Source organism: Trachinotus anak, unplaced genomic scaffold (genome assembly GCF_046630095.1).
Source record: "Trachinotus anak isolate AG129_WGS33_773 ecotype Australia unplaced genomic scaffold, CSIRO_AGI_Tana_v1 ptg000012l, whole genome shotgun sequence".
NCBI classification, from domain to species: domain Eukaryota; kingdom Metazoa; phylum Chordata; class Actinopteri; order Carangiformes; family Carangidae; genus Trachinotus; species Trachinotus anak.
The window spans coordinates 17293259-17314545 of NW_027273863.1; the positions used below are offsets into that span (position 1 = coordinate 17293259).

General features: G+C 38.7%; 1 protein-coding gene across 1 annotated transcript; it reads left to right on the forward strand.

The window, feature by feature from the left end:
• The first annotated feature begins 10933 nt into the window (after nt 1-10933).
• LOC139629751 (uncharacterized) lies at nt 10934-13322 on the forward strand. The gene is made up of 5 exons (XM_071492555.1): nt 10934-11420; nt 11592-11688; nt 11838-11954; nt 12716-12794; nt 12972-13322. Exons 1-5 carry the CDS (start codon nt 11119-11121, stop codon nt 13058-13060), a joined length of 684 nt encoding a protein of 227 aa, XP_071348656.1. The 5' UTR covers nt 10934-11118; the 3' UTR covers nt 13061-13322.
• The last annotated feature ends 7965 nt before the right edge of the window (nt 13323-21287 follow it).

A 21287-nucleotide genomic window follows, 5' to 3' on the forward strand; every position in this document is an offset into this window, starting at 1 on the left:
CTAAGCAGTAATGTCTGCTTTAGTCAAAGGGACCACATGGATAACAAATAATACATGAAATCATTTTTTTTTTTCATTAACAAAGTAGGCACCTCGTGGTAATTCACAAGTCAGATGACGAATTCTTCCTATGGTTAGTTAGTCATGTGGACTAGTGAACCAGATTAAAGAGAAAAGGGTCAAATACCCATTAAAGGGTTTATTCATCCAACTTTAAAAAGATAAACACAACAAACAATCACCTATTGTGGTATCAAGCCAGGCAGGTACTGTGGTTAAATCTGCCAACCTTTTCAGATAGTTTCCTATCTCTATTTTCTTTATTCTCTAATTCGGATAAACTGTGACTTAATCAATCAGAGAAGTTTGTTCCTCTTCTCTCCAACCTGTCCTACTGAAACCCTGAAGACACAGGTCTCTAATACTGATGAACTGAGCTTTAAACGGAGCCTAATCACATAAAAAGGACAAAGCATATTTGACTTCTAACAATTGTATTGTCTCATTATACTATTGTATTCTGTAAATATTTAGTCATTTCCATAAACAGAAATAAAAACAAATGAACCAAATTGTAGTTGAGAATTCAAAATGAGAATTGTTTCTTGTGTTATTAGAACAATCACCACAAGATCAACAAGTAATACAATCATCACAAGACCCACAAGTCATACCCTTAACCAAATCAATTTCAAGCATCATTACTGACCCTCATGACAAGCCTTATATTTTGTATAAATGGCTCACAAAGGAATCAGCAACCAGCCCACTCTCACCAGTTACACTGCACTACAGGAGGAAGCAACTTGCTTGACTTCACCATGAGGACTCTGTTGCTGGCCTCTGCTTTCTTTGCAGGACTGTTTGGCTCCTTGGCTGCTGTCCTGGTCCCTCATGCTCCTGCTCCTGCTCCTGCTCCTTACATTCCCTTCTGCAAAGCTTTATGGTAGGCTTGTTTTTCCATTTTGTGCCTCTGTATATGAATTTGATTTCAAAATAGTTTTTTATTGTCAGGAATGCTTACTGCTGTCTCAAATAAAAGGTTGAAATAGTTGATATATTTTCATGTTTAAAGTTTGAATGTGTCCAAACTGTGTTACACTCTCTTCCCTTCTAGGCTCTTTAAAGCACACTGTCCTAAAATCAGCACCATAATATCGCAACAGATTCAAGCATTCAGCCCTGTGATCGGCTGTGATGAATGTCGGTACATGGTAAGAACCATGTAGATAGGTCACATTCCAATAAATGATATCGGTTTAAAAAATACACAAACCATGATTTACCAAGGGTAACATCAATGTAAAAATACATCTCTGTGGTGGAATGATAAGTTGTTTTCTCTTCTAGCTTGTGTCAGCCACGCCTCTGGCGATCAAAGCCAACCACACTTCCCTTGATGGCATTCAGGCTGAAAACATAACCCTCACCTTCAGTCCTATACTGACTGGTGGCTGCCGTGTGTCTGTAAGTATCAATTACACTCGATTTTGAACTGACTTCTATTAATCAAGGACAAAAAATGGAAATAGTAAACTGAAACACCGTCAAAATACAGGTTAATAAAACAGTAGCTATAGCTTTAAAGACAAACTTATTAACTCTATATGTTTTGCATGACTTTTTATTTTATTTTATGCACAGAACACAAAGTGATTGTTGAATGCTTGTTCACAATCTGGCATGAGTCATTCATAACAGTGCGTAAATCATGGTATAAATTCTTGTTTTTGTACTTATCAGGCACAGTCCACCTCTCTTGGATTCACCAGCCTTCTTGATGATGGCATCAATTACTGCAACCTCCACAGACTGCTGTCAGGTGAGTCAACAAGTCCAGATTGTGTCATCTTTCACACTGGGGACTCTAAAACTAAAAATCACAGCGCTCATATAATTTGTTGCAGTGGTACTGCTGATAAAGTTCAGTGCCATCCCTGTTGATATAGGAATATGAGAAATGAATGTGGAATGACCTAATTTCCATCCATGTTTTGATTTTAGCAAGTGGACTCACCTCAGCACCAGGGTTCATGGAGATCACCAATGAGTGGGCTTGCCTGGGCTATGGACCCACCACCTGTACAGACTAACAAGCTTCAATTTTGAATTTAATTGACAAAAAAAGGCAATATTTTCTCTTTAGTCCTGGCTATTTCTGATACTGTAATACGTGACTGAAGACTAATACATGTTGTATGTACCACTGCCTATAGACTGAGAGTAACACCAATAAAGAGTTGCAATTGTATTTTACTCTCTGTGTCATTGTATGTGTGCCTTCTCATCCTGAAACAGGGCATAGAAAAGGAACCATCCTTTGAAGAAGAATATAGTTTGACACACCTTAGTTCCTCTTCTTTTTTCCCATGCATTCATTTCCCATAACTCCCTCCTCTTCTTTACCAAATTTCCAATTACCTTGACAGGAATATTGGTGTTTATCAAGTGTTAACAATAGCAGCATGCACACAACTGAAAGGACCAGAGCACATACACAGACATGGAGGGGGGTGGGGGGGTGGGTGGGGGGTGGGGGGGCATCACATGCTCCTACAGAGCACACACACAATGGCGTGAAGAAAGGGCATGCTAGCCTTCATGCAAACTGGTAAAATGGATCTGTCTCATATCCAAGTCGGTGCTCCTGTAAAAGTATCAGAGCCGCTGTATGAGACACTTAGATAGGTAAATGTATGTTTTTAAAACTTGTTTCAGGGCTGCAGATTACTCTTTCATCCTAAAGTTCACTGTAGCTATATGTTTTCTGGTTTAACAGCACCGCTATGAGCAGGTGACAGATGTGATTACAGTCTCTGTTTGCACTCAAAGATGTCACAGCAGGAAAAGGAGCAAAAATTAGCAGGTTCACCCAGATGCTGTTTTTACATCAATGCCAATCGGAATGGGAGCCGATAAATACCCACATCTACTGCAGAGTCATTTGACACGGGTGTAAATGCCGATTGTACCCTTTTCATTATCATTAACATCATGAGCTATGTTTTTTTGGACAGCAGTGCAATGCAAGGTCATTGTTCTCCAAGAAAAGTTGAATTGAGGACAACTGAACTTGGTTCTAGATAACTGAGGACATTTCACCCTGATCCAAAGGATTCTTCAGTTCTGACTGACTGGTGAGAGGATCCAGGTATTTAGCCTCTGTGGGATTGTTATCAAAGCCATTGATGTCACTTGATTTGTTACTACACCTGGTTGTCGTAAAGACAGTTGTTAGAGTTGCTGGAATCACCTGAGGCCAAGTGTGAATTGTTGTTAAATCTCCTGGAAAGGGATAAATGGACACAACATTGCAGGTGGCGATAAGTGGTGTTGTGGACCTCCTGAGATGCCTCCCTTTACTCCTCTATCAAACCATCTGTCCTTCCTATCTAAAATATGTACATGGTTGTCATAGAACCAGTGTTCCTCATCCTTTAGGTGTAGGTAAACTGCTGAGTCTTGGCCTGAGGAGTTTGCTGATAACTCCTGGCTTGTGTTCCAATGGGTGGTGAGAGTCAATTTACTGCACTGCAGCCATTTTATTTGTCCAATATCTGCAGGAGAAAACGTCCAGAATTCACCAACACCACAAACACAGATGAAAGGTGACTCAAATTAGCTAGGGTGACGCCTAACAGACAGCTAGTGGTGGCACCCCCCTGTCACTCAAAACAGCCACGCCCTCAATTATGCATAACTTTAAGCCTTAATAAAATTTGAACAGGTGAGTTATATAAAAATTCACCCCTGTACAGTTGTTATGAAGGGGGGAATTAGCTATAAAGACCAAAACTAGTTTTTGCACCAGGCTTGGCTTGGGCATTTTAACATGGGAACCCATAGGAATTGACTTGCTTTTGAAGCCAGCCTCAAGTGGCCATTCGAGGAACTGCAGATTTTGGCACCTCTATTTTGGCTTCATTTTTCATACCCAGAGGTTGCCACTTGAATGTAACTGACAGCAGAGGTTAGTGGTAATGCTTCTATTTGAAGGTCCAATCATCACATTAACTTCAGTGTAATTGGCCAGATTAATGTGATATAGCCCATGTCATCAGATATATCTTATATGTTTGTTTTGTTCTGATTTTGTTTACCATTGTTTACCATGCTGTATGTTTGCAGGTTTCTCTGTGTCTCTGAGCAGAAATATCTGTAGTCACAGTGACCACATGGATAACAAATGATATGCATGAAATCATGTTTTTCTTCATTAATAAAGTAGACACCCTGTGGTCATTAACAAATCAGATGACCAATTCTTCCTATGGTCAGTCAGACATGTGGACTAGTGAGCCAGATTTGAGAGAAGAAGGTCAAACATTTATTAAAGGGTTGGTTCACCCAACTTTAAAAAAGGTAAATAAACATAACAAACAACCTATAGTGCTACCAAGCCAGGCAGATGCTGTGGTTAAATCTGCAGGCATCTGCATGCTGGGAAGGTCTCCTCTCTCACTCTCAGAGGTGGTGAGAGATGGCAGTTGTGCAATTCAAAATGTGTGTAATAGGTAATCCTAAGTGTATTTATCTATTTGTGGGATAAAGTATTTGTGCAATTAAGCAGTTTATTTCTCTCTATTTATTTTATTTGTAAGTATTTGTATAGAGAGAGAGAGAGAGAAAGAGAGAGAGAGAGACTACTTTCTGTCTATTCTTGTTGCTTTATTTTGGAATTTATGACTGTATATATATTTTTGTGACTAATTGATGACTTTGCATCAAGGAAAACAATAAAGATCAGGCTGTAGATGATCATTTAAAATGTGTGTGTCTTGTTTGAAGTCTACAATAGTGTAATAATCAGGTTATCTTAAGTGTGTGTGAAGAATTTGGTATAATTTAGTATTTTGATTCTCAATTTTATTCGTGTACACATATAAAATACTATTTCCTTTGTATTCGTGTTACTTTAGTTCAGTATTGATTTGGTATTTAGTTGTATTTGGAGGTGTGGGGGCAGCAAGGGGGGTTCGACCAGGGCACCTTACAAGCCAGAACTGCCACTGCTCTAACCTGTCCTCCTTACACCCTGATGGTGCAGGTCTGTAATGTTGGTGAACTGAGCTTTTAATTTAAAGGACCCTAATTATAAAAAAAACTCCAGCACATTTGTACACAATTGTATTGTCTCATTATACTATTGTATTCTGTAACTATTTAGTCATTTCCATAAACAGAAATAAAAACAAATGAACCAAATTGTAGTTGCTGTGAATTTAAAATGAGAATTGTTTCTTGCGTTATTAGAACAGTCACCACAAGATCAACAAGTCATACAATCACCACAAGACCCACAAGTCATACCCTTAACCAAATCAATTTCAAGCATCATTACTGACCCTCATGACAAGCCTTATATTTTGTATAAATGGGCTCGCAAGGGAATCAGCAACCAACCCACTCTCACCAGTTACACTGCACTACAGGAGGAAGCAACTTGCCTGACTTCACCATGAGGACTCTGCTGCTGGCCTCTGCTTTCTTTGCAGGACTGTTTGGCTCCTTGGCTGCTGTCCCGGTCCCTCCGGCTCCTGCTCTTTACAGTGCCTTCTGCAGAACAATATGGTAGGCTTGTTTTTTCCATTCTGGACCTCTGTACATAAATTTGAGCTCAAAAGTCAGGAATGCTAACTGTTGTCTCAAATAAAAGGTTGAAATAGTTGATATATTTTCACATTTAATGCTTGAATGTGTCCAAACTGTGTTTCTTCTCTTCTCTTCTAGGCTCTTTGCAACACCTTGTGCTGAAGTCAGCACCACAATAGTGCAACAGATTCAAGCATTCAGCCCTCTGATTGGCTGTGATGAATGTCAGTACATGGTAAGAACCACTCACCTGTTTACATTTGATGGGCTGAATTCCAATGAATGATAATAATAATAAATGATTTACCAAGGTCTAACATCAATGTAAGAAGACATATATCTAATGTAACAATAAATAGTTTTCTCTTCCAGCTTGTGTCAGTCACACCTCTGGGCGTCAAAGCCAACCACACTTCCCTTGATGGTCTTCAGGCTGAAAACATAACCCTCACCTTCAGCCCCACCATACTGACTGGTGGCTGTCGTGTGTCTGTAAGTATCAATTACACTCCATTTTGATCTGATCTTCTATCAATAAAGAACAAATAATAGAAATAGTTAACTGACACACTGTCAAGATATTAGTTAACACCAAAGACTGACAACTCACCATGTCAAATAAATAACACATACCATCTGTGCAATGTCCCTTATCTGTTGCTTTTTTGTTCGTTATATTTATATAATATATATTTATATATATATATATATATATATATATATATATATATATGTATTTTGCAGTTTTTTTTCTTTGTACTGCCCACTTTGCTGCTGTGACACTGCAAATTTCCTCACTGTGGGACTAATAAAGGATTATCTTATCTTAATAAAACAGTAGCTACGGCTTTAGAGACATATTCATTAACTTTATATTTTGAATGTTTTTATTTACGTTTTATGTGCAGCACACAAAGAGGTCATTAACTGTTAAATGCTTGCTCACAATTATTACTGATCTGTAACCATATTGGAAACCGTTATGTCCTTCATAACAGTGCATAAATCATGTTAGAACTTGGTACAGTGTCTTCATTTTTTTAATTCACTTTCTTACTTACCAGGCACAGTCCACTTCTCTTGGATTCACCAGCCTTCTTGATGATGGCCTCAATTACTGCAACCTCTACAACCTGCTGTCAGGTGAGTCAAGAAGTCCAGATTGTGTCATCTTTCACACTGGGAACTCTAAAACTATTTTTAAAAAATCACAGTGCTCACATTATTTGTTGTAGTGCCACTGCTTTATATACTTAAATGATAAAATTCAGTGCAATCCCTGTTTACATAGAGACAAAGTAATATGAGACATGAATGTGAAATGAACTTATTTCCATCCATGTTTTGATTCTAGCAAGTGGACTCACCTCAGCGCCAGGCTTCATGGAGATAACCAGTGAATGGGCTTGCCTTGGCTATGGACTCGCCACCTGTAAAGCCTAACAAGCATCAATTTTGAAATTGATTAACCAATAAAAGGCAAGATTTAGTAAGATTTAAAACCCTAGTTTTCAAGGGTTTCTGGCTGTTTCTCATAGTTTATATAGTAATATGTGACTGTACACTAATACATCCTGTATATGCCACTGCCTATGAGCTAAGAGTAATATCAATAAAATGTTGCAATTGTATTATGCTCCCTGTGTGTTTTTATGTGTGTTGTCTCATCCTGCAACTCAGCGTAGAAAGTGAACAGCCTTGAAGAACAATCTGGTTTGACACGCCTGTCATTTTTCCCATGCATTCATTTCCCATAACTCCCTCCTCTTCTTTATGCTTGACAGGAATATTGGTGTTTGTTAAATGTCAACAATTTTAGAAAAAAGAGTATTCAGACTGGTGGTATAGACTGTCACTGCACAAGTACCCATTCCTAATCCATGTACACATAGGCCTAAAATTAGAGGGTGCAGTAAGGTTTTCACGCCAGGTAAAGATCCTTCACACAGCTATCTATGTTTCACACAGCTATTACATAGGGAACACAAGCTAAAATGACGACACACCATATATGAGAAGAGTACAAAGTAATATCATATGTATGTTATCGTAATATAATATTGGAGTTCAAAATATGAGTCAACAGCTTTTTTTTGGTGTAATAGAGTCAAAATCAATGGAGTGCAGATGGTAAGAATGTTTAAACTCGATGAACGACACAGCACACAGAGACCTGCTAACATCTGAGCTTTGTTAGCAATGGAAAAGGGTACAATCGGCATTCACACAATAAGTAAAGTGACTCTGCGGGAGACGCAGGTATTTATTTGCGCCGGAATTGAAGTAAACACGAAACCTGGGTGAACCCACAAATTGTCGTCCCTTTTCCCGCTGTAATGTCTTCCAGTGCAAACAGACATTGTAGACAGACCTGCCAAGTGTCCAGCATGGTGCTGTTAAACCAGAAACACCATGGACACAGTGCGCTTCAGGATGAAAAAGTGAGCTGCTGCCCCAAAATATCTTTTTAAAATCACCAATCGAAGTATGTCACACTTTTAGTGGAGCACCAACTTCGAGATGAGACATCTCCATTTTACCAATTTGCACAGTGGCTAGCAGCTCACTCTGTCCCCCCTGTGTCTGTGTGCATGTGATGACATCGCTCCTTGCAGTTATGTGTCCTCAGTCAGAACAGAGAGGAAAACTTCACTGGCATTGGAAAAGGGGTCAATTGGTTTTTATTAGCGGATTTACCTGTGTTTAAAAAATATGCTTAAGTATGTTAAAGTATGGACCACTTTAGTGTGTTGCTGGGTTTGCTTGTTGAAGGTCCTCCTGACTTTCTCACATACAGATTGAGGATATTGTTGCATTTACTCTTTTCTTCACCTCCAGTAGTGTCAGTTTTCATCATGGATCTTGTGGCTGATTTCACAAAGGTCCAGTTAAGGTATCCACAAGCTTTAAGTGCATCCCTCTGTAACTTATATTCCAGTGGGTAGTGAGAATCGTAGAGTTGAATTGTTTCCCAACAAAGGTCCTAGGATGGGGGCTGAGTGTTTGGCAATGTTATAGGTAACTGAGCTGATGCTGCTGCTGATGGGCCTGAGGGGTCTCCTTCTTTGTGAACCTTGAGGAGTCCATATATGCATGGGATGGCTTGTCCAGGATACCAGTGATTATATTGTTGACACTCTGTGGTTTGGTCCATCTGTCGGTTCTGTAAACATTCTGTTACCTTCTTTTTATAGCCACTGGTTGGGTCTCACCTCCATGTTTCATATGTGTAGGTATTGGGTCAGGTTAGGGTCAGGGTTAGGGTGATGCTCACCATGGATCCTCACATACAACACACATTTCACTTACTTATATTTTACAAAAACATTTTTACAATGTTATTACCAATATGTTTTCAATGACTCCTTAATTTCTCTTAACAGTAACTGAACTAAAACTGCTCAGTGTCCCCCCTGTTTTGTCTTTTTAAAGAGTATGTATACCTTTTTATGTTACATGATAAAATGATATATTAATTTAACAAATACTCTTCTTGTTCAGATTTTTCTCAAAGGTAAAATTTACTCCTCATATACTTTCTTTTATACTCTGTGTAAAATTCACAAAGATATTTTAAAAAAGTATGAACAAGTTCTTTAAAAAGAAAGAAAAGAGAAGAGACACCCCGAAGGACCTCTCCTTTTCCCACAGCTCACAGTGACCATATAAACTACAAATTAGGAGTGTAAAATCACTTCATTCTCCATTAACATGGAGTGTTAATGGAGTGCCTGATGATCATTCACAAAACAGGTGACTCTTGGCTTCTTTGTTGAGTTACGCACTGTATGTGGATCTGTTAAATCAGATTTAGGAAGCCAGGTTTGAGAGAAGATGAGCATTCATCCATTTTATTATTCTCTCACAACTCATGGGTAAGACAAAAAATAATTAGACTAATGAATGCTGCTCTTTTCTCAAATTACAACAATCCTGATATTTTTGGTTTTATTTTCCCAGATGTATTGAGATATATTTCTTATATTTCTTCCACAACTCTAATGCAATTGAAGCGAGTATTTAGCTCATGGTGCCTGGACTGTTTGAGTTTTTAAAAAGTTGACTGTGATGTGCAGTGACGATTCTAGAGTCCGTTGGGGCCTGAGGCAAATAATTGCCAGGGGGTCCCTCCAGTCAGCATTCATCACCATTATGTAATAAATACTCTGACGCCACCGGAAAAAAGGTACAATATGTAAACACTGTAAATATAAAGAATATGGAAAAATGTGTAAATTTTATAAATAAAAACCGAAATAAACAACTAATTAGATTCAATGTTGGCACTTTGTGAATAACCCATATTATAAGGTTAGTGCTCATCAGCACATAAAGGGAGGCTTCCTCCTCAGTGGCATCAGCAACTTAACAGTTTTCTCACTCTATTAGTGACTTTTAAGACGCCTTTAGCTACTTTCTTTCATAAAAGCAGGTGGTGACATATCAAGCAACTTTTTGGACAGACCTTGACTTCTCTCCTTCTCAGTTTAGTTTAAGTTTAATTTTCTTTTGTCCAGATAGACAGAGTTGACAATAGTGAATTAATTCCAGTGCTCTATTCATGATACTTCAGTTAAACCGTCTATGCAAGAGCCTGCATAACGTTTTTTTTATGTTAGGCTGTAACATTTAGATGCACATTGAGAAGTTGCTTGAAAAAAGTAGATCATTATATAGGTAGTAACAGTTTAGTTTAATCTAATTATCTCTAGAGTCTAAGGAAAATCTTGTATGTGCAGGCTTTACTGAAAATAGCTGGCAACACTGCTTCTGAGATGTTGTTGGTAATTGTCCAGGGGAGTTTTTCTACTGATAAGTCATTGAAAATTATCAGTTGGTTTTTTAAGATGGAGAAGGCTGCATTTTGAGATGCTGCTGTGAAATTAAGTTTGTCAGACCTTTGGGGACCTCTAATAGCCTGGGGCCCCAAGCAGCTGCCTGCCTTGCGTGTTTACAAGCTGCATCTCCGGTGATGTATCTTTCCATAAACAATATCCTGGATAATATTTCACAGATGTCATTTTGACCAGTTTTTAATGGAATGACTTTCTGCCAAAGAAATAGTCTGAAACATTGCATTTTGACACCACCAGGTAGGATAGAAAATATGTTTTGATGTTATTTTGATGAACTTACCCTTTAACTTAGGAAAAGTGCTGGATCAAAAAAGGAAGGGCTGACTTCTAATCATTGTTGTTTCTCTCATTCCATTGACATTACATTACACTCATTTGGCAGAGGATTTCGTAAAAAAGTTACCTATAATAAGTACATTAAAATTTCACAGTAACAAGAGTTAGATGTCATCAAAGACTGGGTATGCACCCTCTCAAACAAAATGATAGCATACAGTACAAGTGCTTCAAGTTTCTCCTTTTAAATCTATTTTTAGGTGAGAAGTACGTATTAGCTTGAACTGTGGTGTAGTCTTTAAAGGTGGGGGTGGGACTACACAATAGAGGATAGGCAGTGACTTACTGACCTAAATGAATGACGTGAAGGGCCCTCCAACCATGGAATGGTTTCATGACCACCAAGTCATATGTTTTGTCAAATCAGTTTCAAGGATCATTACTGGCCCTCATGACAAGCCTGTTATTTTGCATAAATTGGCCTGCAAGAGAATCATTCACTCAGCCAAACCTCAGCCACCAACGAGCACACTCTCAGCAGCCACTCTGCATTACAGGAAGAAGCAACCTGCCTGACTTCACCATGAGGACTCTGCTGCTGGCCTCTGCTCTCTTTGCAGGCCTTTTTGGCTCCTCGGCTGCTGTCCCGGTCCCTCCGGCTCCTGCTCCTTACAGTGCCTTCTGCAGAACAGTATGGTAGGCTTGTTTGTCATTTTGTGCCTCTGTATACGAATTTGACTTCAAAAGAGTTTTTTTTTATTGTCAGGAACACTAACTATTGTCTCAAATAAAAGCTTGAAATTCTCTATATTTTCACATTTAAAGCTTGAACGTGTCCAAACTGTGTTACACTCTCTTTCCTTCTAGGCTCTTTGCAATACCTTGTGCTGAGGTCAGCACCACAATCGTGCAACAGATTCAAGCTTTCAGCCCTCTGATTGGCTGTGAGAAATGTCAGTATATGGTAAGAACCACTCACCTGTTTACATAAATGGTCTTTTTGATTGATCAAATTCCAATAAATTATATCAGTTTAAAAAGAAATACACAAAAAAATTATTTACCAGTGTTAAATATCAAGATTAAAAAACAATAAATCTCTTTCTCTTCTAGCTTGTGTCAGCCACCCCTCTATCCGTCAAAGCCAACCACACTTCCATCGTTGGCCTTCAGGCTGAGAGCTTAACCTTCACCTTCAGTCCCACAATAACTGGTGGCTGCCGTGTGTCTGTAAGTAACAGTGACGCTCTTTTTTTTGACAGTGGCTTGCACTATTCAAGTGGCAAAAGGAAAATATTAACTGACACAGCAGCGAGTTGTTTGTTTTGTTTTATTCTGAATAATAATTTACATATCACTGATAAGCTGTTTTATTGCAATGACATATCTGCATTAGCTATTAGCTAGCTAGTATATTCTCTGCCAACAAGACATGCCTTAACGTTCCACCTTCCTATCATCCGGAAGATGGACTCACACCATCCATACATGTAAATGGGTCACTAATATGTATTTTTATATAATAAATTGTAGGCATGATGTATGGGCTTCCACTTCTTGTGAACTCACAATGAAGCAGGCCAATATTTATAGACATTTAATGGGCAACTGTCTTGAAGCCCAAAGTCCCAGGGGACCCTGAAAGCACCAGTCTCACCGTGTGTCAACTGGTGTGTGCTGATGGAGGAGGAGGGTCCCTGTTTCAAACACTAGTAATTTTACCACATGGCAAACCTGGGGCCATAGAACTACACTCTTCACAGAGGATGGGTCGAACAAGATTGACAGGGGCCCGAATATTTTTTGTCCACGGGCCACCTAGCAGTTTAACCCTGCTATGGATGAATTTCTGATGTAGCTAAAACACTTATTTAGTGATTGGGAAAGCTGTCATAAATGTTTTGGAAACTGTCAGTAAAGTAATCATAGGCACCCTAATATAATTCAACATTTACTAAGCTTAATTACTTACTTATTTGCTTATTTACCAGGCACGGTCCACTTCTCTTGGATTCACCAGCCTTCTTGATGGTGGCCTCAATTACTGCAACCTCTACAACCTGCTGTCAGGTGAGTTCAGGAGCCAACGTCTTTACCCTTTATATGAAAATGAATGATCTTTCCATGTCTACAGCTCCATATGACTGGGAAGTCTGACACTATTTGAAATGATTGTTGCTCTTGTAAGAAAACAAGATTACACATGCATGTGGAATGATCTAATTTCCATCTATGTTTTGATTTTAGCGAGTGGACTCACCTCAGCACCAGGCTTCATGGAGATCACCAGTGAATGGGCTTGCCTGGGCTATGGACTCGCCACCTGTAAAGCCTAAAACAGTCTTCAATGTTGAAAGTAGTTGACCAAAAAAGGAAAGATGTTGTTAAACCATGGATATCATACATATGGTGACATCAACAAACAAAAATGCTCTGAATCAGTCTTGCTACCTTGATGAAGTTTGAAATATGTTTTTGCTGAGGTGGGTGGGCATGAATATCTTTGGCTTAATACTTTGAGAACCACTGTTGTAGAGTAGTACTTACTGTATGACCCTACATAGGAAAGAAATACTAATAAAAAAAGTTGAACTTTCATGATGTTTTCGTTTGTTTGTAGTGTTTTTCTGTTAACATCCAGCAACTGAACATGTAGAGGGAGCCATGTAACAGACTCTTTTAATATTCTTTCCAAGAAGGGGAGCAAGTGATAGGGAACATCAATTGCTCCCCTTCTTCTCTGAAGCACCCACTTTTCCCTCTTCTTTCCAGTAAAGTGGATTTACCACTTCTCATGCAAGACACCACATTTTCTGGGTTTTTCAGTGTTTGGTGGTTTTGAGAGGCGATGAAGATGGCCAATGGCAAGAAACACAACATACTGTATATCTGCATTCATGGGATAATTAACAAGTCAATAGTCCTCCAAACAATAGGCCCACCACAGGAGCTCTGAGGTAAATGAGCATAGACAATTGCCTGATAAAACACCAGAAACAGACAGGCCAAAGATTTCTTTTCTTTGGGTCAACCCCTGACTGGAAGGTCACATGTTATAAGCAATAAAAAGAAATAGGATGAATGTTCACGGTTGATAGATAATGTGAATAGAAGTAAGTCAGAAGTCCAACCCACACTGAAAATTGCTTCAACTTTGCAGTCTTGCTCTTCTACACCATTAGCTGCTGCATTTAGAGGTCAGTTTCAACTTCAAACAAGTAAACATGTATGCATACATAAATTTTCCACCACTTATTACGGTCTGGCTACCAGGATGAATTCAACATACTTTTTCTCATCAAGTCACAAATATTGCGTATTTACGAGATGTCAAGCCAACTTTTCAGGTACTTCAGTCTCGTTATATTAGTGCTGCATCTCATCATGGTAAATATGGTATAACACTATAAACATGCACAAAGATACATGTACATAACTTGCATTTACTCCAACTGCTGTGACTAAGGGCTTGAGTAGAGGCTACTTGCAACAAGACCTATAGCCCACATCCTTGATCTGATCAATTTTCATCGGCCATAATGGTCCTCGTGACAAGCCTTGATCTGAATTTTCCTCGGAAATGTATCCACTTGCTCACTCACAAGCTCAGGTTACATCAAGGGTACACATAAAACTCCTCCAGTGTCATTGCAACCATGAGGACTGTACTGCTGACCTCTGTTCTCTTCGCAGGATTGTTTGGCTCTTCAGCTGCCAGTCCTGTACCCATTCCTCACAATGCTTTCTGCAGAACACTCTGGTAAGGCTCACCGACATGTCTTTATTGTAGGTTTCTTTGTGTCTTTGTGTTCAGACAGATGTTCTGTCAAATGGAAATAATAAACAGTAGATACTATAAAAACATGCACAGGAAGTCAGTTGCTGCTGCTTTCTACCATTTCAAGAGTAATGTGCCCATACTGTGATAATTGCTGTCTTCCTCCAGGCTGTTTGCGCTGCCTTGTGTTGACGTTGGCTCCAAACTAGTGCAGCAAATTCAAGCCTTCAATCCTGTGAATGTCTGTGAAAAATGTCAATATATAGTAAGTTTCGTTATTTTTTAAAAGCAAAGGCAATGTTTAAAATTAGTTATATTCCCATATAAAGGACATTGGAAGATTCATGTTTGTGTTTCTCTGCTCATCATAATTCAAAATTCTGGCCAGTTGCTACAGAACTGGTACTTATTAGCCGTAATATTGCTTCTTTTAAATAATGTGTTGTCCAGAGATGTTCTCTTTAATATTTCCCCTGAAAACAAACAGTACATGGGCAAAAGTATGTGGACCCCTTGTCCTCTGGGTGCTTTTATTCTGCAGCTGTCATTCATGGTTCGGGTTAGGTCCAATTTAGGGAAATCTTAATGCTACAGCATACATGAATATTTTTTTGGTAATTGGTTGCCTCCAACTTTTTGGCAACAGTCTGGGAAAGGCTCTTTCCAGTTTTATCTTGACAGTGCCCCCGTGCACAAGGAGTTATCCTGGTTTGTGTGGAAGAAATTGACTGGCTTTTCAACATGCCCACTGATTGTGAAGTTTCAACAGCTCAATATCAGTGGACAACGTCACCGATGCTCTTGTGGCTCAGTAGGAGAAAATCTTGTAGAAAATCTTCCCAGAAGAGTGGAGGTTGTTATAGAAGCATGATAATGCCCATGGGTTTGGAATGAGATAGAATAATCAAGTAATCATGTAAAGTTTGGATGTAGACTTTATTTGTATGTCCACACACTTTTGGCCAGTTAGTTTTCAATATGTTGAAACAGTGCAAAATCATATCATTAGATCATATATTAGATAGGCTATAATATATATGTATAACCACCTCTGTTATCCTCTGTTCCAGCTTGTTTCAGCCACCAACTCATCTATCCATGCCCACCACACTTCCCCAGACAACCTGTGTGTTGAGAGCATAGACTTCACCTTGCATAGGACTGTGCTGACCGACAGCTGCCGTGTGTCTGTGAGCCACTCTAAAGTTCAGTCCTTAACATGAATTACTTCCCTAAATCGAGAGAATAACACATAACAAGCCTTTCGTGTTTGTCTAAAAAAACAGGCTCAGTCTGTTTCTCTCACAAACACCAGCATTCTTGACAGTGGCCTCAACTACTGTAACCGCTACAACCTACTGACAGGTGATTTTTTTTTTTTTCTAAAAGAGGTTAATTATTTTGTGTTATAAAACCAAAGTTAGCTTCTCAAGTTTAGTCTTTGCTGTTCTGAACACACATTCCTTCCTATTTGTGGATGCATTGTGTGAAAAACATTATGATGTGAAATAATCTGATTTCCACTGATCTGTTTGTGAATGAATCCTTTGGTTTTAGCGAGCGGCCTCAACTTAGCACGAGGCTTCATAGAGATGACCAGTGAATGGGCTTGTCTTGGCTACGGATTCGCCACCTGTAGAACAAGCTGGAAATAATATAAGTAGACCTACAGCTTGTTGCATCATGCTTTGTGCTTTGCCAAATGTATACAAATGATCCAATCCATGCTGATGTGTGTCATGATAGGCCCTCTACCTGTGACTCTGTTCTTCACACCTAAGTAATTCTGTAGTGATTGATACATGTGACGTATAAGAATTCTCATTAGATATAGTTAAATGTCATTAATTGTTATTGTCATTATTGTTAATATAATATACATTTCATGTCATTCAAAGTACATAAAACCAAATAAAGTAAGAAATAAAAGCAATCATGTGAGCATCATGGATAATGTCGAAGGTCTACTGACATTGAATGAGCTGCCATGTCTGTAGTCATCATCACCTTCGACATCAGATAATAAGAACAAATATTTTCATTGGAATTTTCAACCCTGCTTTTATACTCTGTGAAATCTCTATAGTATTCATCTACATGGTGAAATGTAGGGTGGTCATTCACAAGTCAGATGACCTTTTCCAGCTGGCTGGGCATCAGGAGGCTTGTCACTCAATTTTGACTCATCTTGAAATAGAGGACAGCAGTGGATGTCTACATATATAGAATAAAAAATCCACAGAAAATTAACTGATTTATTTAGTCACCTTAAAGTGTGAATCTGGACAACAGGAAATGTTTTCATTTATATTAGATGTGAAAGTAATTGTAGATGTGAAAATGGTAAAAGCAGCAGGTAAACTGGAAACATATAGCTCAAAGCCAACACACACACACACACACACACACATACATACACACACACCACACACACACACAAATGCAATAAAGCACTAATTTCAGCTGTGTAATCGGTGTTATGTTAAATAGCACCTTATTCCTCATCCCCATCACACAAACAGACACACAACCAGCAGAGTGAGGGAAAACAACAACAACAACTTTGTATAATTTTCTCATGAATTGTATAATTTTGTAAACATAGCAGTTATGTGGAAACATAATGCCCAGCCTTTATGTGTGATAATACATTGTTGTGCCGGACAGGAAAGAGCAGCTAAAGAAAAATGACAGCAAATTCAGCACAAATAATCACCGACATTTGAAACTCTGTGCCATGGTTGGAGACAGTGATATCTTCAGTTTATGGTTTACAGCATGTCTAGAACTTAAATTAAAGCTCAGTCACTGTAACTTCATTATCAGGTTAGGTCAGATATATTTGTGCCTGCGGGTAAATTTGATTTGCAGTAAAAAAAGGGTCATCAATCTTACACACACACATTTACCACAGCACAGACAACATCACGTGCACAAGGTAAATAAAAATTAATTAATTAATTAAGTAATTAAACATTGCTTCTTTCCACTATTACTACAACGTATTCATATGAGTTATGGCTGCTGGAACAAAGCTCTTTGAAACAATGAACCTTTGACCAGAAGGAAGAAGCTGAAATTTACTGTTCAAAGGGGTCGTCATTTAAAATCAAGCCAGTTATCTGCTGCACCAGCCTGGTGTACAGGTGAACCTGTGACTCACCAGTCAGCTCATTGGACCATTTAACAATTTGATTCAGAGAATTCCACCTCTTCAAAGATAGGTTTCCAAAGCATGATACCAAAGAAAAAGATACAAATCGATCCAACAAAAGCAAGAAGGTGGAAGGAGGTCATCACGTTTTCTTGTCAATGTGGAAATAGGACAGCTTCCTCAGACACAACTAAAATCAACTATCACATCTTTTGTCTTTGATATGTTTAGTTGAAAGATATGATCATTGGTTTTAGAAGACGTGCCAACATAAGTCACTATCACAGATGTGACACTGAGTACCTTTCTCCAGCTGGCTGAAGGAGTCTTTTGAGAAGGAAAACATGGATTGTTGTTTTATTGTTAAAGAGTCTCGTGGATAGTGTGGCAAAAGCAGAGTGTCGTGGATCAGGCTTTTGTATGGATAATTACTTTATAGTCATACTTTATTTGTTTGACTAGTGGGGTCATCTGATCCTGGGCACAAAGTGTACTTTCTGATCAAATTTTTTGCTCCTTATTGTTTAGTGTATAGCACCATCCTGTGTTAAGTTCAAGAAGGTTTCGGGAAGATGGTTGCATCAGAGATGTTGGTATGTCTGGCAACAAGAATGGTATTGTGCTCAAAGTCCAATATTTAGTCAAACAGTAACTTCTCCTGTCTGCTTTATAGTTTAACTGTCAATATGCTTTAAACTGTAGCCTGTGTGAGATACTTCCTCGAGAAGCATGTCATGGGAGGCAAATTCTAACAACTGTGTTTAGCTGCAGCATTAATGATCAAATCTGTCACTGATGAAATTATCAACAACAGCCAAATATTGATCATTTCCATTCTTTGTGCGGGAATTTTAAGATAAAATCAGCTGGTTTCAGTCACTGTTGCCATCACATCGTCTGATTAGTTTGAAAATGAAATCCATAGATTCTAATTTTGTAGATTAGTACACCAGCAAATGTACCGTAATTACATTTGTGTCCCACAGGCAAACTGATCCTTCAAAAACAGCATAGCTTATTAATTCAGAGCAGAAGTTCCTGTGTTATAGCAACAACACATGATTTTTAGCCATGTGAACATAGCTTTTATTTTGGAAATCCATTCTTTTCTTGTGTGACAAGACAGAAATGTCAACCATTACAAAACACACATTTCAGATTTCACAATCATTTGCAGGAAGAAAGTCCAAATCCAAGGCAAAGCCACTCGTTGGTGTACTCCATGAAGCCTGGAGCTTTAGTAAGTCCACTTCCTGTACAGACAGGAGACGCAAAACAATCAGTGATGGTGCTCAATATATACATTTTAGGATTGGATTCTGACTGTGATTGAAGTAGGAAAATACCTAAAATACATCTTTTAAAGACAAGATCAACAAAAATAGTGCAGTTCAGTGTGTGAAAACTTACCTTGTATTACATTGCGGAGGTTACAGTAATTGGTGCCATTATCAAACAGGCTGAACCAGAATGCAGACTCGGATGAACCCTGAACCAAAGAAAACATGTTCATTACATTACATTTTTTAAGTTACTCCTCTAAAATGAGTCACAGATTTTTCTGATGATGATTAAATCTATGTCTTACTTGTACGTGGCAGCCCAGGCCCGTAGATATGGCGCTCATGGTGAAGTTAACTCTCTCGACCTGACCAACCGCAGAAGTGTGGTTGGCCTGAATTAGGACTGAGCTCACTGAGCCAAGCTGGAATGGAAACCCAGAAGAAGTATTTTGTAAATCAGTATTAACTACATTACAGCAATTTCAGTCACTGAAATAAATCAGTGTTAATATATAAAGTTCCTCTTTAACAACTTTCTTACCTTATAAGAGCCCATGGCTTTCATCTGAGTCACGATGGCCATGTTGACTTGGTCACACGGCACTGCAAGCAACCTAGGAACAGAAAGAGTAAAACAATCTATATATCAATCTATGTAATTTATATATACAGCATGTTTGGCCTTTTTCTCATTAGTATCTTATATTGCCTCTGTGTTCACACTGCATGGAACACTGGAAAACGAAATGAAAAACTCAATTCTTACCAGACAATCCTGCAGAAGGCGTGTGTTGTGTCGGTTGTTTGGCTGCTTGTGATGATGCTTATTCCCAAAAAGAGAACGCAGGCCACAACCAAAGTCCTCCCAGCCATGATGAAGTTTGTTCCTTGTTCCAGGGGCAATGTTCTCACAGTGTGTGAATGTTTCTGCTCCTGGGGTTTATATAGAGCACTGCATGAAAAGGAACAACTTGGCTTGTCACATGGACCCGTGGAAAAGTGATTTGCATGACACTTCACATGAACATCGTCTTATCTTTCAAACCATCAGGGTCAGATCCAACCGCCTCAACCCAGCAGGGGCATCTGGGACAAAAATGCCACTTCATCCTCGGCATTTTTGCTGAAAAAATGATTTACACAATCCAAAATTGTTGTCTATTAATTTTCATTTTCAGTTCAGTTCAGTTCAGTTTCCGATTAACCGACCACATGGTTAACCTCTCATCTGGTTTGAATGTGGAGGTGTAAGAATTGAAGTCTAAAGAGCTTTTTAATCCTTTCCTACAGTCAAAAAATATCTAACTGTAATAGTAAGAACATGCAAGACCATACTTAAGTGTGTCTTTGAGCTTGTGTTCATTGGCACATCTCTTTCCATAAACTTACCTCAATCTAAAAGTTGTTCTTCAAACCTGCTCTGTATGAAGCAGCTACTGGCTTTTACTTCCCTGTATACTGTGGACATGGCTGTTCACATACATTTATGTACTTTTGGTCTGGGGCTTCATGGTTTGGGTCAGGCCTCTTAGTTCCAGTGATATCGTAATAATACATACAGTGATGTTTTAGACAATAATGTGATTCAAACTTTGTGGAAAGAGCTTCAACATGAAAATACACCTGGCTCATATCCAAAGTTAGGCCTGTGAAGAAATCCACTGCTGAAGAGCTGGCTTGCCAACTGATCTGAACCATATCTAATGGCTTTAGGGTGAAGTGTAATGCCAACTGAGAGCCCGGCCTTATCGCCCAACATCGGGCTGACCTCACCAATGCTCTTGTGGGTGGAAGGGAGCAAATCCTCACAGCCAGGTTCCAATATCTTGTAACAAGCTAACCTGGAAGAGTGGAGATTGTTACAGCAGAATATTAATGCCCGTGGTTTTCAAAAGAGATCTTCAACAGTTGTATATGAGTGTGATGTTAAGGTGTTGACGTCCTTTTGGTCACGTAGTGTATACAATATGTTGATTCTTTCTAAGTTTCAGAGTAAGTCAAAACTGAAAGCTTTATTTTCATCAACTGATTGTATCCTGCTTCTTGGTTGATACTTATTGATTCTTTTCCTATATAGTAGTATATCTGTACATTGTAGACACAGTTTTCAGCTATTTTAACTGAATACTGTCAACACTGATTTTTTTTGTTGTTGTTTTTTTTAAAGCACAGTTCATATGGAGTATAAGGCAGAAGTTAACAATAGAGATACTCTGAAGACTCCCGCCCTCTGAATAAAGATAAAGCATAATGTTGATCACATTTTCCTGTCTGTGTATCATCCCGAAACATGTGCCTCTTCTTAAACGCTGTGGTTACAATTCATCAGTTTCACTGTTGTCATAATT